This window comes from Canis lupus, chromosome 22 (assembly GCF_048164855.1).
Source record: "Canis lupus baileyi chromosome 22, mCanLup2.hap1, whole genome shotgun sequence".
NCBI classification, from domain to species: Eukaryota; Metazoa; Chordata; class Mammalia; order Carnivora; family Canidae; genus Canis; species Canis lupus.
Window position 1 is genome coordinate 23,157,412 of NC_132859.1, and position 15,879 is coordinate 23,173,290.

At 35.1% G+C, this 15,879-nt stretch overlaps 1 protein-coding gene across 7 annotated transcripts in view; it reads right to left on the reverse strand.

Annotated features, from left to right (window-relative positions):
* Positions 1-15,879, reverse strand: part of DNAJC13 (DnaJ heat shock protein family (Hsp40) member C13) — a 117,439-nt gene that overhangs the window by 77,948 nt on the left and 23,612 nt on the right. For 6 of the 7 annotated variants that reach the window (XR_012014919.1, XM_072792750.1, XM_072792752.1 and 3 more), the window contains 4 exons: positions 4,808-4,883; positions 3,911-4,060; positions 3,436-3,477; positions 609-809 (listed from right to left, as the gene is read on the reverse strand). Coding sequence is in view for 6 of the 7 variants with exons in the window: in XM_072792750.1 (XP_072648851.1) it covers positions 609-809; positions 3,436-3,477; positions 3,911-4,060; positions 4,808-4,883 (469 nt within the window). In the remaining variant the exon portion in view is untranslated. Of the gene's footprint in view, positions 1-608; positions 810-1,639; positions 1,679-3,435; positions 3,478-3,910; positions 4,061-4,807; positions 4,884-15,879 lie in introns of those variants that run through there. The other variant, XM_072792753.1, reaches the window with a different exon arrangement.

Genomic DNA, 15,879 nt, shown 5'->3' on the forward strand with positions numbered 1-15,879 from the left:
AAAAAATCTATGATATATGTATTACTCTCCTCACTTTAAAAAGCTCCCAGTTGGGATTCAAGCTCAAGCCTCTTTGATAACAAGCCTGCACTCTTAATACCATACTTCTTTCCAGAAGACTCACATGAAATCTGAAAATCAAGTGTAAAAACCCTGCTTTCTTTCAAATAGTCATGCCTTATTTATTTATGTTTTTAGATATTTATTTGACAGAGAGAAAGCACAAGAAAGCAGAGCAGCAGAGAGAAAGGGAGAAGAAGGCTCGCCACCGAGCAGGGAGCCCAATGTGGAGCTCAAACCCAGGACGCTGGGATCATGACCTGAGCCGAAGGCAGAGGCTTAACCAATTGAGTCACCCAGATGCCCCATCATGTCTCTTTTTAAATGACTTTTTTTTTTTTTTTAAGATTTTATCTATTTATTCATGACAGACACAAGAGAGAGACGCAGAGACATAGGCAGGGGGAGAAGCAGGTTTCCTGTGGGGAGCCCAATGTAGGACTCAATACCAGGGCCCCGGGATCATGACCTGCGCCAAAGGCAGATGCTCAACTGCTGAGCCACCCAGGCACCCCTTAAAGGCACCACTTTTTAAAAATACTACTTACCAATCTACTAAATCCTCCATAAAGTATACAAAACCCTCCCTGATAATCAGAGAGATCTACAAAGCCTTCAATATTTCTATAGTCATAGGAACAGAGGACTTTGTTGGTTGCAGGATTAATCTGGTCAAAGCCTCCAGGAGTTACTTCTAAAATGACAGGTTTTCTTGTATCACTCCAGTGATGCTTATAGCAGTTATATCTCTAGAAAGAGAAGTAATATTACTTTTAGGTTCATATGTAAGCTTACCATAAAATAAAGTTACATTTACTGTATCAGTCCCTGCTAAAACAACCAGAAATCTAAACAATATTATAAATATTTAGAGCTACTATTCAAATTGTTAAAAACATTAATTTTAGGTATTTAAAGCTTTGTATTTAAGTAAAAAGGTTTGCTCAAACTGAAGATATTATATCTTTTTTAAATTAACAAAGGTTTGGGTTATAATATTTTGTGAAACAATTCTGAGTCAGTTTATGCAAATCTATAAAAAAAAGAAAGTTCTAAAAGAAATAATACTCTGAAAGTTTTATTGGGAATAAAGTTTCAACTTTTTTGATGGATTCTTTTAATTCAACTTACATATGGAAAAGAGGTAAATCATATTTTGGGGAAGTTACAATATTCAGTTTAAATAATCTGAGCTGGTTCAGAATGCTAATATAGATTTTCTTTCTACATACATAAGAATGCTGAAGCCTCAGTTTGACCTGAGGCTTTTCTAATCACACCAATGCAAAGTTGTATTTGATTGTATTAGCAAGTAAAATTCCACTTAGATAATAACATTCCTTTATAAATTAAAGTACTTAGTATCAGAAATGATTAGAATGGTCAACATTCATTTACTATCCGGTTTTATTCTTAAAAAGAAAAAAAATAGGTTTAGGTGAGGCTGCTAACCAAATGTTATGATACAAGAGAAAATAATTTAAAATAAAGACAAAATGAGGCAAGAGAAAAGTAACCAAGTGTCAGATGTGAAATGAATATCCCCTCACCCACCCAAAAAGTCCACAAAGTTTCCTACCCAACAACATGAAGAGGAACACATGGTCAGTCACAGGACTCTTAAGTAAAAGTAAATCCGTTACTCAGAAGTACAACTATTTTTAATACTGAAATGAGAGAAATTCTCTTGTAGGTATTCAGAAAAGTGAGTAAGGCATTAAATAATAAACACCTCCACAACACCCCAACACTACACTCAGCAATGAGCCTCAGTCTGGCTCAGAATCATATGACATCAAGTCCCTTTGGCATTACAGATCGACTGCATAATAATGCATATTATAGTTCCATAAAAGGAATTTGCAGAAAGACAAGGGCCTGCATTAACCCAAGAATATATTTAGCACCTTGATTCTGAACTAAAGGATGGAGCAGTGCCACTTCTCTCCAGAAGAAGGGAAACCACAAAAATGGTGGTGCTTTTCCAAACTACACTTGTTTTTGCATGCCCTAACTCACTCTGCAGGATCGTCTATTCCTCACAGCTGATAATCAACTGTCATAACGAGATGTGCTGACAGAAACACATCATTAACCTCAGGATTGTAGTGGCTAAAAGACAGAGACTTAGAGATCTGATATAGAGTCTATCTGGGGACAATTGAAGATCTGAGGGTCAAATTCAATTTATACAAGAGTATTTTCCAGCAGAGCTTTTGGGAGAGGAAGCTTTTTGCAATTCACTCCTGATTAAAACTAAGCAGACTGACTTCCAGGCAATCTTCTAAAGACAGTTTCCATCTCAGTTTTGTGAAGTATTGAGAAGCTTATAAACAAAATCTAAAAGTATGTTTTTGGAAGCAGTTGTTTTCCATATAAGGAATATGGAAAAGTCAACTGCTAACATAAAACAATTAAAATAAGCACACCAAATTATAATTTATAGAAATTTGACTGTGGCTCATGAGAAACAAGAAAAAAGCAGCTTGTCAACTGCCATTTATCTATTTTAAATGTCTCCTCAGCAACCAGTCAGTTGCTTGATGAGATCAGTGAGGCTTCTAAGATGCTAAAACTCCTAACAGAAACATCCATAGAAAGGATGAGGGCTTTAAAAAAGACAGGGAAAGACAGGTACTGCCAGCTTCTTAGAATTTTTAGTTCCTGCCTTTGACCAGAAGTCAGAATTCTGAACAGTATTACCAGTGTAGGCATTATTCTGTCCCCATCCCTGTTATAAAAGCAATACATTCTCATGGAAAAAAATTCAGTATTTCAAGGAAGGGAAAAAGCATAAACTCCCATATCCCCTCCTCAGAAGTCTCTGATTTAGTTTACATGCTGTTGTAACATTACTACAGAATGCCTGAGAAAGTTATGAAGATTCTAATAAGCAATGGTGACTTCTCCAAAGTTGTCAGTGCACCATGCAAAGCCTTATTAGCAGTGCAAGAACATATATGACAATTCTGATATACTCCAAACTTAAAACCTTAATTCTTCTGAAATAGGAAAATCCTATACCAAACAACTACTGTGTGTTCCAACAGGTATTACCCACAGTGTGATGCTTACTGTGGCTGTTTAGAGTATTGAATAAAGAGTACCCTGAGTGGTTATAGCACTGTTTTCAATGTTCCATAGTTCGGTCTCAAAACTTTTTCCCCAACCATTGGCATTAATAGTCATAAATCTAATTCCTCATATTGGAATTTCCTGTTAAACTACATCTATCACACAGTGCCAGAAAACAAATGAGGATTCCTTTTTTCCCTTTAGCTTTGCCATAAAAGGAACACACAGAACACAGAATGATTTCTATAATGACAGGCAACATTAGAATAAAAATAGATATTCATAATGTTTAATACTTGCCCTTCCTGTGATTTTTCCCTCTGAAAAATCAGTTCTAAATCTCTGAAAGAGAAAAACATAATCAAAGTTTATGACAACAAACTGGTAAGGACAACTCAATAGTTCAGTCCTTTTTATCCAAAACATGTAAAATCCCAACCTGATAACTTTGATAATAAAAAATATTATTGAATTATAGTTTAAGACTGTTCAATAAAAAAATGTGTGAAACTTCGCTGAAAATTAAGATAGATTAAACATACAACTGCTTTGCTCTGTATGTGTGCTTAAAAAGACTAAACACTATTAAACACAAGATTTTCCAGCCTTTCAGTTAGAGAAAGTGAAAGTTTCACAGAATCAAGTTACAGTCAATAAGAAAAAAATGAGCAGTGTGGGAACAAAGGCTCAGAACATTAATATCTGCACTTTGCAACTGTTTCATTTAAAAAAAAGGACAGAAAAATTTAGCTTATTAACATGAAACCGTTCTTACCAATGCTTCTGTAAGAAGTTCTGTCCTGTGCTCTGTAGAAAATTTTAAAGTTTCTGACTTTTTCCCACTGCCTTTACGAAATGTGAGGTTGAATTCTGTTCCTTGTCCTTTTCCAACGGGACTGATGCTGCAAATGTCTCCATAAGGCCACTAACAAAAAGAAAAATTCTTCCAACTGATGGTATATTAAATATTACACTATTTTTACTACTTTAATTTCACAATTAAATGAGAAAAATCTTACAAAATAAGAGATGCCTAGAAGATGTTATATATTACAGTAATTCTGCAACAAATTCTTTTAAAGATTTTCAGTTATCAGATCAGAGACAATAAAAATCTCATCTGTATTTCAATTTTAATGATTAATAACATTAATCCAAAGCAATTAAAATACAGAAAAGTGAAAAGTGAGGAATAAAATTTTATGATCTGTTAAAACAAAATCTGTAAAACATGCCTAATTTAGAATTAAAAATAAGCTAAATATGTTTACTTATCCATATTCAAGTTGGTCTTGCTTTATAAACAGTAATCCTACTTCCATTACAAGTATTTTCCAACCACTGCACTGTGACTTATGTATGCCTTTATTGCAGCAATACAGTCTTTAAAATTATGAAGAATTAATGTACCAATTTACATAAGAGATGGCAACAATCAAAAACAACATATCAAAAAGTTATACTCCTTAGAGTCTAGAAAAAAAAAACATTTGTCACCATCCTCTTTTACTTATTTACTTATTTTTTTGTATTATAGAAGCTTATCAATCTCTTTTGAAGTTGACTTTTCTAACCTAAAGTATTGATTTCAGGCCAGGGAATCATGGGTCATATCTGGCTTTAAAATTCAAATGGAATTCAAAAAATGTCTGACTGCTTCTAACATGATTACCTGATTTGTTACTTCTAAGGTATTGGGATTATAGGTAGTAATCGCATGGGTTCCAACTGAAAAGACACGCTTATACCTACAAAGAAAGACAAGGACTTAAATTTAGTCTTAAATAAATGAAACATTTTATAATAAAATATATGATATTAAACCAAAAGGGATATTTCAAGAGAAATGTATCAGTTGATTAATGATAACTAAATATAGCTTAGTTTTATATTCCAAAAGTGTTATTGATATTAAAACCCACCTACCACCACTCATTCTACTGTGAGTGAAGGAACTAGTAAGATCCTTAAGCAGAGAATTAGGACCTTATGCAAGCTTGAGTTGTTAGTATACATGAAGTCAGCAAAATATTACCTAAGGATGCCAAGATTCTAAATGGGAAAATTTTATTAAAAACAACAATAACACTGCACACTACTAATTTTTTCAAAATATCCTTTCAACAAAACCATGATCCAAAGGTAGGAAAACCTATGGCCTGTAACTGGTAAGTCACAGCAATATTCTAGAATTTTAATCATTTGTATTTAAGCAAGTATCTACTACACTTAAGTGTTGCAATTTTATAGGAGTAGGAAACCTACACCATAGACAAGCAAGTTTCACTTCTCACTTCACTTTCTTCACTTAAAGTAACATATCTAAGGAGAAAAATCACTTCAATATCAATAATCCCTTATAAGAGGAATCCATAATGGCAAAAATAGAAACTGAAATAGAAAAACCTACTTAAAAATAGTTTTTTAAAAATAAAATACATAAAACATTGGCTAGTTTAGGAAAACACAAAAACAAAATTAAGAATATAAGAATTTATAATCACAGATACAGAAGAAATAATGATGTAACACTATGCAGAAAAATTTGCAAATTATGAACAAATCAACCCCTAAACAGAAGAATTCAAGAAAGCTGCAAAGAATTACAACCTACAAAAGCACCATGGCTCAAACAAGATGAACCTTAAAGAAACAGTTAAGTTGCATGCTCCTTAAGGTATTTCAGGAAATAGACTAAGGACACTCAATTCTTTTAGTGATACTAAAATCTGGTAAGACAACACAAAAAGACAAAAAAGATATACCAATTTTTAAAATAAATATTAACAATAAGAATCAAATAGCTCAGGAGGCCTGGGTGGCTTAGTCAGTTAAGTGTCTGCCTTTGGTTCATCATGATCTCCAGGTCCTGGGATGGAGACCCACATCCTGGGATCCTATCCCATGTCCTTCTTCCTGCTCAGCAAGGAGCCTGCTTCTTTCTCTTCTTCTGCCCCCGCCCTCCTCCCCCCCCCCCCCGCCTCTTGTGCTCTTTCTCTCTCAAATAAATAAAATGTTTAAAAAATATATTTAATTTTTTTTTTAATTTTAAAAAAAGATACGAAGTCCCTAACAGGGTGCCTTGGGTAGTTCAGTTGGTTAAGCATCTGCCTTTGCCTCAGGACATGATCCCAGATTCCTAGGACTAAGCCCTACATCAGCCCTCTTTGTTCAGCGGGGAGCCTGCTTCTCCCTCTCTCTCAGCCTGCTGCTCCCCGCACTGCTTGTACTCTGTCAAATAAACAAAATCTTTAAAAAAAAAAATCAAGTAGCTTATTAAAATAGTAGTACACCATGACCAAAAAAGATTCATTTTAGGAAAAGAGAGTTCAATTATTAGAAAAATCTATTAATATAATCAATCATATTTACTGAAGTATCTATTTGTATTTCAGTCAAGAGATTTTTAAATTACCAAAAATGGATGTTAAATACAATCAAAATGCCTTTTTGATATCTATGAAACATGATATCTATCATGTTTTTCTGCTTTAAACTACTAATACAGTAAAAAGATATACATGCCTTAAGCCAAAAGCCATGATCAGACTTGAGGGTAACACACTATAAGGATTTCCATTGAGATCAAGAGAGATCTTTCACAATTTAATTTTTCTATTTCCATCTTTTTCTAAATAGTGTATTATATGATAAAAATGAAGTTATTTCCATTTGGGAAAAAAAAGAAAATGATAAATTATATTAATCTTTGCCATATAGTCATTACAAAAGTATTGCCATATTACAAATGTTACAAATATTTCTTCCCTAATTTCACATGTCTAAAATAGAGTGGGAAATGATCTAAAGAGTGAAAAGCATCTTCTTCTAACATAAAAACATTCATTTGCTACCTTCTTAAGCTAGGTGAGGGTTGAGAGATTGCTTAAGTACCTGAAAATTAACCTAAACATCTAAAAAGTCTCAGAACTTCAGAGGTTTTTATCAATTAACAGGGACAAAGATCTTGTTGAATCACTATCTGCCTCAGAAGACTTCACAATGAAATCAAATATCTGACAGAAATGTGAATTCACAAATTCTAACGTTCAGAATCATCTGGAAAGTCATGATATAATACTGAAATGAAACTACAGAATTTGTTTATATTTTACGCATTGGGAGCAAAAGTATAAGGATTAAATGCCTGAAATGTTCCTTTCCAATGTCAACTACTGTTGTCATACTCAAGGTCTTTTTTTTTTTTTTTTTTTAATTTAAGATTTTATTTATTTCTGAGAGACACAGAGGGGGAGAGAGAGGTGAGAGAGAGAGATGCAGAGACATAGGCAGAGGGAAAGAGAAGCAGACTCCATGCAGGGAGCCCAACGTGGGACTCAATTCCGGACTCCAGTATGATACCCTGAGCTAAAGGCAGATGCTCAACCGCTGAGCCACCCAGGCGTCCCTCACACTCAAAGTCTTAAAGGATATCAGTTAAGAAGATATTCTTTTAAATTCTTTTAGATTTCTAAGAATTCTAAATTCTTATCAATTTCCTGGGACACCTGGGTGGTTCAGCGGTTTAGAGCCTGCCTTCAGCCCAGGGCATGATCCTGGAGTCCCAGGATGGAGTCCCACATCGGATTCCCTGCATGGAGCCTCCTTCTCCCTCTGCTTCTGTCTCTGCCTCTCTCTCTCTCATGAATAAATAAATAAAATCTTAAAAAAAATAAAAATAAAAGTAAATAAAACTAATTTTCTCCACCCAACTAAAGGCCTTCTGAACATCCTTCTCATGTAACTTAGTTGTTTAGATCAGTGCTACACAAAAGAACTTTCTGTCTGATGAGGCAGCCATGAGCCGCATGTAGCTATTGAGCACTTGAAATGTGGCTAATGCAAGTGAATTTTAAATTTTCTTTATATTTAATTACTTTAAATTTAAATAGCCACAGCTACTTAGTGACTACCATAACCAGAGAGCATATTCTAGATCCTTCAGCAAAAGGATGCTGGAGTCAAGTGTCCATTAGGCCCAAAATACTGTCATGACTAGTAAACTCAGACCTATCGTTCAGACAAAATACTGAGCTCTACAGCTTCCCTAAGAAGAAAGCTATAAGGAAATTCTTAAGAGAATTCTCTTCTATTCTCCTCTCTCCCCCTTCCATGAGAGTTCCCTCTACCTCTGTCCTCTAGAATGTGTGCCGTACTTCCCTTTAAGGATAGAACAAATACTTCTAGGTCATTAAAATCATTTTAAGAAGCCTTAAATCTTCAAAGATTACCTGTAAAGCCTCCTTGGATATCAAATTTAGAGATTAAAATCTGAATCACAGATATGGTGTGTTATATGGTGTGTTAGTCCCAACACCTACAAACGATTTTTTTTTTTGGTATCTTTTACTAAGTCACTAGTGTCCTTCATCATAAAGAACAAGGAGGGATTCCCCTAAGTGCAGTAATGTCTTCATTATCTTTGAAACTCTAACTCCTCTACATAGGACCCATCACTACATACAGCACATGCTCAGTGTCCATCAAATAGCTAAATAGACCAATCTATCCAATAATAAATCAACATGCATTCAAATCTATGACCTGTTCATTTACTCTTGCTTTTAAAACAGAATATGTCAGACAGCAACTAATTCCATACCAATTTTTACTCATAACCACTATATCAGGAAATGAAAAGGTGTTATTTTTATGAAAGACAGTACTCCCATTTTATTTATCTGCAAAGAGAAAATGCCATCTATAAATTATAATTGAATTTGCTGTTCTTATGGGTTTGAGATGAATGTGTTGGCTAATTCCTAAAAATATTCATACTAAAAGTTTTTTTAAAAAGTGGGGACACCTGGGTGGCTCAGTGGTTGAGCATCTGCCTTTGGCTCAGGTTGTGATCCCAGGCCCTGGGATGGAGTCTTGTATTAGGCTCTCTGTAGAGAGCCTGCTTCTCCCTCTGTGTCTCTGCTTCTATGTCTCTCACAAATAAATAAATCTTAAAAAAAAAAAAAAAGAAAAGAAAAAAGAAAAAAGATTTTATTTATTTGACAGAGTACCAAAGAGTGTAAGCCGGGGGAGTAGGAGAGGGAGAAACAGGCTTCCCCACTGAGCAGGGAACTTGAGGGTGGGGCTCAACCCTAGGACTCTGGGATCATCACATAAGCCAAAAGCAGACGCTTAACCAACTAAGCCACCCAGGAGGTCCCTAAAAGTTCTTATAAAATATAACTATATTAAAACCAAATAACAAAAGGAATAAAGACTAAACAAAATGTACGTATGAGAAATTTATAACAGATGATGTCATATACATAATATGAAGAAACGTAAAAGCTAACACCTTTTTCGCCGAGAAATTAATATTCATTATTGACTTTACTTATTGCACTTGTTTCTGTTTTATTCAGAACTAAAGTTATACACATCATTAAATGTCTATAGGGAATAGGCATTTTCTTCTCTCAAGTTTTTATAAATCATAGATTTATTCTAATAGGACAGCTTAATAAGTGATATAATTTACATTACCCATTAACTCTAATATTATAAATCAGGAAACTAAAGCTATTTAAATAAAAAACATATTTGAGGCACTTTATCTGGGGCATTTTGCTCCCATAACAACTAGTAGTACAGATAAGAACAAGTAAAAAGGTGCTAATGATACTGCTGATAGAAGACCTGAGCTCAGATCAAATAAGCCACCCAGGTGTCCCTATGTTATGCCATTTTTAAATTTTATAGTCCTTATAAATATTGCTTTCCTTTTTATGACATGACTTTTTTCCTACGGCAATTTTTTTTTAGGGAAAAACCCTAATGTATTAAATCAGATATCGTATTAAGTATAACCATAGATCAACCTAGTATTAAACAAGGATATATCAGAGCTAGGTTCAAGGACATGGCAGTGAATGAAGGAGTCCAGTCCCTCAAAGACCCAGTTTCTTCCCAATATTTTTTTAAATTATTAAGAGAGGAAGAGAGAGAGAGGTAAGGAGAGGGGGTGAGAAGAAGGAAAGAGAGAGAGAATCTTAAGCAGACTCCACGCCCAGCACAGGCTTGATCTCACAACTCTTACATCATATCCTGAGTTTATACCAAGAGTCTGGCCACCCAGCTGCCCCTCCCAACCTTTTATTATTAAATTAACTAATTCAAACAACTGAAATGAACTTTAAAGCAGTTAAGAGATAATATACTTGTCATTGTTTGAAAGTTAATTCCAGACTTGAATACTCTTAACTAGAATGTATCAATTAGACACACACAATAGTGTCAATGGACACTCCAAAAATATTGACCACCATCACAATATTCTTCTGCACAAGATTTCACTACCATTCAACTCTCTCAAAATAGAGAAAATTCAGTATTACTTTCTTTTTGTAAAGTACAGACAAAGCTTGTGTTTACTATAGAATAATGTTTTTCAAGTTTCTTGAGGTCATAAAACCTTTGTATATTAAAGTTAAGAACCTCAATTCTTTCAGGAGATAGTCTATGCAATAGGCTTCAAATAACCCAAACAATCAGAGTTGAAAGCTTTTATGCTACCTAGCCTAGTCCCCAGAACATACAGCTTGAACCTTTGGAATACCCTGATCAAAGCTGGCTAGATTTTAATTGTTCATTACTGGTGCAAGAGAACCAACTCACCTTCCTTAAGAGTAATTCTATTTATTTCCAGTACTGCAGATACTGACCATTGTTTCTTAGAATTAAGCCAATATTTACTTTCTTACAATTTTCACCCTCTGGTTCAAGTTCTGTCTTTCAGCTTCACATAGGATATAATAATTTTTCTGCCAACCAGACTTTCACTTTGAAACCTCTTTCCTAAGCTGAACACCCTAGTTCCTTCGATCATTTTTATTTTTATTTTTTTTAAAGATTTATTTATTTATAATAAACAGAGAGAGAGAGAGAGACAGACAGACAGACACAGGAGGAGGGAGCAGGCTCCATGCCGGGAGCCCGACGCGGGACTTGATCCCGGGACTCCAGGATCACGCCCTGGGCCAAAGGCAGGCGCCAAACTGCCGAGCCACCCAGGGATCCCTCCTTCGATCATTTTAAAATAAGTTTTGGCTACCAATTTCTAAGAAGCTGTTAGTATTCTCATAGAATCTAGGGTTTTTCCTTTTACTACTAAAAGCTTCACAATCCAGGTATTTGAATTAGAATTTTAGTCCATGAAATAATGAAATTAAGGCTAACTGAAACACAAGGTTTCTCAGAGAGGAGATCAATGGTAAGCAATACTGAAGGAGGAACTACAGCTTATAATTAAACCCACCAGCTCTGGAGTCACTGCCTTTGTTCAAACACTGAACTATTCACTTTCTATGTATCCTCTGATAATTTGCTTAATCTCTTCAAGCTTCAGCTTCTCCATCTGAAAGATGTGGAATGAATACATACACACACACACACACACACAGACCTCATAATGTGAAGATTAAAAGAAATAATCCATGTAAAGTATTTGTCACTTGTTTATAATGGTAAATGTTAGCTATTCTTATTGCTATTATTCTGCTGATTAAGTAACAGGGGGGAGGGGTTCAAAACTCCAACAGAGCCATTGAATTAATTATAATTAGTATCATTATGTTTCCAGTAACCATGACTACTAAATTTATACTTAATACAGAGAAGAAAATTAATGGGCAAAGTGATCATTCCTATGCCTATAATACCAGGATACTCTGATTCTGGTCAAATTCCAATTGAAAGAGTAGTTTCACCTGAGATGGCTCACTTACATCAGAAGTTATACTCCTCAGAAAAGAGAAAGGCATATATAGTACATACTCCCTCTGCAAATATCCCAATAACTCAGTAAGAAAATGTTCCGTTTCTTTCAGAAGAAATAAAGCACATCCCATGAAATGTAAGGGCTTAATTTCATGATACAAGGTCTGTATTTTTTTCCAGCTGAGTTAAAGCTATTTTTTTTTTAATACTCTCAATTTTTAGAGTAGTTTTAAGTTCACAGCAAGATTAGGAAGGTACAGATTTCCCAAATACTCCTTGACCCTATCCATGCAGTCTCCCTCATTACCAACATCCTCCACTCACCACAGTGGTACATCTATTTGTTATAACTGCTGAACCTACATTGACACATTTTCAACCCAAGTCAAGTTTACATTAAGGTTCACTCTTGGTGTTGCCCATTCTATGGGTCTGGACAAATATAAAATGACATGTATCCACCATTACAGTATCATACAGAGTAAGTTTCACTGCCCTAAAAATCCTCTGTGCTCCACTTTTTTCCCTCCCTCCCCTCTGAAACCTTGGCAGCCACTCATCTTTTTACTGCTCCAAAGTTCTACGCCTTTTCTACAATGTCATATAGTTGGAATTATATAGTATACAATCTTTTCAGACTGCTTCTGTCACTTATAATATGCACTTAAGTTTCTTTCATAGCTTTCCTACCTTGATGGTTGATTTCATTTTAGCACTGAATAATATTCATTGTCTGCATGTAATACAGTTTATCCATGCATTCATTTACTGGAGGACTTCTTGGTTGTTTCCAAGTTTTGGTAATTATGATTTTTTTTTTTTTTTTGGTAATTATGATTAAAGGTGTTATAAGCATCTGTGTGCAGGTTTTTGGGTGGATGTTTTCAACACAAAAGTTTTTGTGTAAGTTTTCAACTCTTTTGGGTAAATACTATAGAGTGTGATTGCTGGATCATATGGTAAGAGGACGTTGAGTTTTGTAAGAAACCACCAAAAGGTCTTCCAAAGTGGTTATACCATTTTGCATTCCCACCAGCAAATGATTAGAGTTCCCTTTGCTCTACACCCTCATCACCAGCATTTGTGTTGCTGTCAATGTTCTGGATTTTGGCCAATCCATTAAATGTGCAGTAGTATCTCTATATTTGCATTTCCCTGATGACTGATGATGTGAAACATTTTTTTCATGTGTTTATTTGCCATCTGTATTTCTTTGGTGAGATTCTTGCCAAAGTCTTTGGCTCATTTTTTTAGTTGAGTTGTCTGTTTTCTTACTGTTGAGTTTTAAGGGTTCTTTGTATACTTTGAATAGTCCTTTATCAAATGTCTTTTTTTTTTTTTCAAATGTCTTTTACAAATATTTTCTCCCACCTTGTTTTTACATTCTCTTGACAGTGTCTTTCGCAGAGCAGAAGTTTTAAAATTTTAATGAAGTCTGCTTTACCAATTCATTTTTTCATGGGCTGCATCTCTGGTGTTGTATTGAAAAAGTAATCATCAAACCCAAGAGCCATCTAGATTTTCTCCCATGTTATCTTTTAAGACTTTTGTGTTTCACACTAGGTCAGTGATCAGTTTTGAGTTAATTTTTGTGAAAAGTTTAAAGTCTGTGCCTAGAGTCTTTGTTTGTTTGTTTTTGCATGTACATGTCCAAGTAATCAGCATCATTTGTTGAAAAGACTACCTTCGCTCCTGGAGCTAGCTTCTAATACAACACTACGTGTAAAATATAAAATTCCTATCAAGCAAATGCATTACTATTTCCACTTTTGGATGACAAATGTTCAAATCCCAGATTGCGTGATAATAAGCACAAAGAATTATAAAAGAAAACACAAAAACAGTTCAGGATGGGACTCAACTGAGGTTTAGAGGCTGGCAGGGTCAAGAACTAGATCAATAAAGCAGGGTAAAAAACCCTCAGGATTTCTAGGATTATCAGAGTTGGTGAGATCTATAAATACCAGATGGCTAAAGAGAAGAGTATCTCTTATGTTGCAGGATTCTATTTCTACACATAAGAAAGGTTATCAGAAATTTGCCAGCTTTACTTTCAGCCAACTTTCCTCTCAATTTCCTGTATCTAGTCATTACAGTGACTATATATGAATGTCATAAACACCTGCCATTTAATAGACTGATTACCATATATCCATCCCAAGGTATTAGAACCTAGTTCAGATACTAAAATAGTACTTTTAAATTCAGAGCATTTGCTACAATTAATGTATGCAAATATCAAAGTGATGCACAAGTAGATTTTACTTGTAATTTCCACCCAGAAAAAACTAAAAACCTGTACTTCAAAAATCACCCTAAAGGGATGCCTGGGTGGCTCAGCAGTTAAGTGTCTGCCTTTGGCTCAGGGCATGATCCTGGAGTCCCGGAATCGAGCCCTACATCGGGCTCCCTTCATGGAGCCTGCTTCTCCCTCTGCCTATGTCTCTGCCTATCTCTCTCTCTCTGTCTCTCATGAATAAATAAAATCTTAATAAAATAAATAAAAATCACCCTAAAGTTTCTCTAAGTGAATCTGCACTTCCGCTTTAATTGAAATATGTGCATCCTCCTTCTTATTAGAAATGGTTTGCTTAGACCAAAAAGGAAACTACGCTCCTTCATGAAAGAAAAGCGCTTTTTACTGCTGAAAGCTATTCCCCCTTCTTGGTCCTTCCAGAGCAAACATATAGTTAGGTACTTTGCTTGGGGGAACATGATAACCATAGGAGAAAAGGCTACTTGTCAGCCAAGGAGACTACACTAACCATAAATAGACCTGAATTAATAAGAGCATGGAGTAGTGGCTGCAAAATAAGACCCGTGAAAACTATTACAAAGGTAACATGAAATAGGTCACATGAATATCTCAAGAGAAATATGTAAAGTGGTTATTCTTTAATTTAGATGTATGTAAATATACATATTTAACTTAAGACATATATTTTTAATTTAGACATACATAAAAAGAAAAATACTTATTCATCCTTGCTGGCACTATCAATAATGTTTTTCTCAATGTCGGGCCTGGGTTAGCAGTATGTATACAGGCACAAAATCACTTAAAACCGAGGCCTTAAATCCCCAAAATCACACATAAAATCTGTTGTAGACAGACTTGTTTCTAGAGAAAGGGTTCAACGAACAATTCTAAAACAACACAATTGGGACGCCTGGGTGGCTCAGTGGTTTGGCACCTGCCTTTGGCCCAGGGCATGACTCTGGAGACCCGCGATCGAGTCCCACGTTAGGCTCCCTGTATGGAGCCTGCTTCTCTCTCTGCCTGTGTCTCTGCCTCTCTCTCTGTATCTCTCATTAATAAATAAATACAATCTTAAAAAAAATAAATAAAACAACATTTTTTTTAAGGTTTCATTTATTCACAGAGACAGAGAGAGAGGGGCAGAGACACAGGCAGAGGGAGAAGCAGGCTCCATACAGGAAGCCTGACGTGGGACTCGATCCCGGGTCTCCAGGACCATACCCCAGGCTGCAGGCGGCACTAAACTGCTGCGCCACTGGGGCTGCCCAAAACAACACAATTTTTAATGTTAGCCATTTGTTTTTTACATTAAGATGATGAGGAATGCTTTAAAATTAGATTAGAATCAGCCACATAAAATATGTAAGTGTAATAAAAATTTGAGTGCCACATAATAATGTACATGATTAATGAAATAACTATCCCTCTCTGGAAAGGAAAGATCTTTTAAGAAGTTAAAAACTTCAAGGTGTCACTAAAAACAAAATACTGCTGAAACAAAATTTTTTTTTGAAACAAATTTTAAAAGATGTAAATAAATGGAAATATTCCGCACATGGATCAAAAGTCTCATTACTGTTATGGCAGCAATACTCCCCTATTTGATCCACACATTTAACATAATCCCTATCAAAATCCCAGCTGCTTTTTTTGTAAAATTGACTAGCTAACTCTAAAATTCTTATGGAGATGCAAGAGACCCGGAATAGTCAAATCTTGAAAATGAACAAAAGTGAATTTCAAACTTCCTAGTTTTATTTTTATTTTAT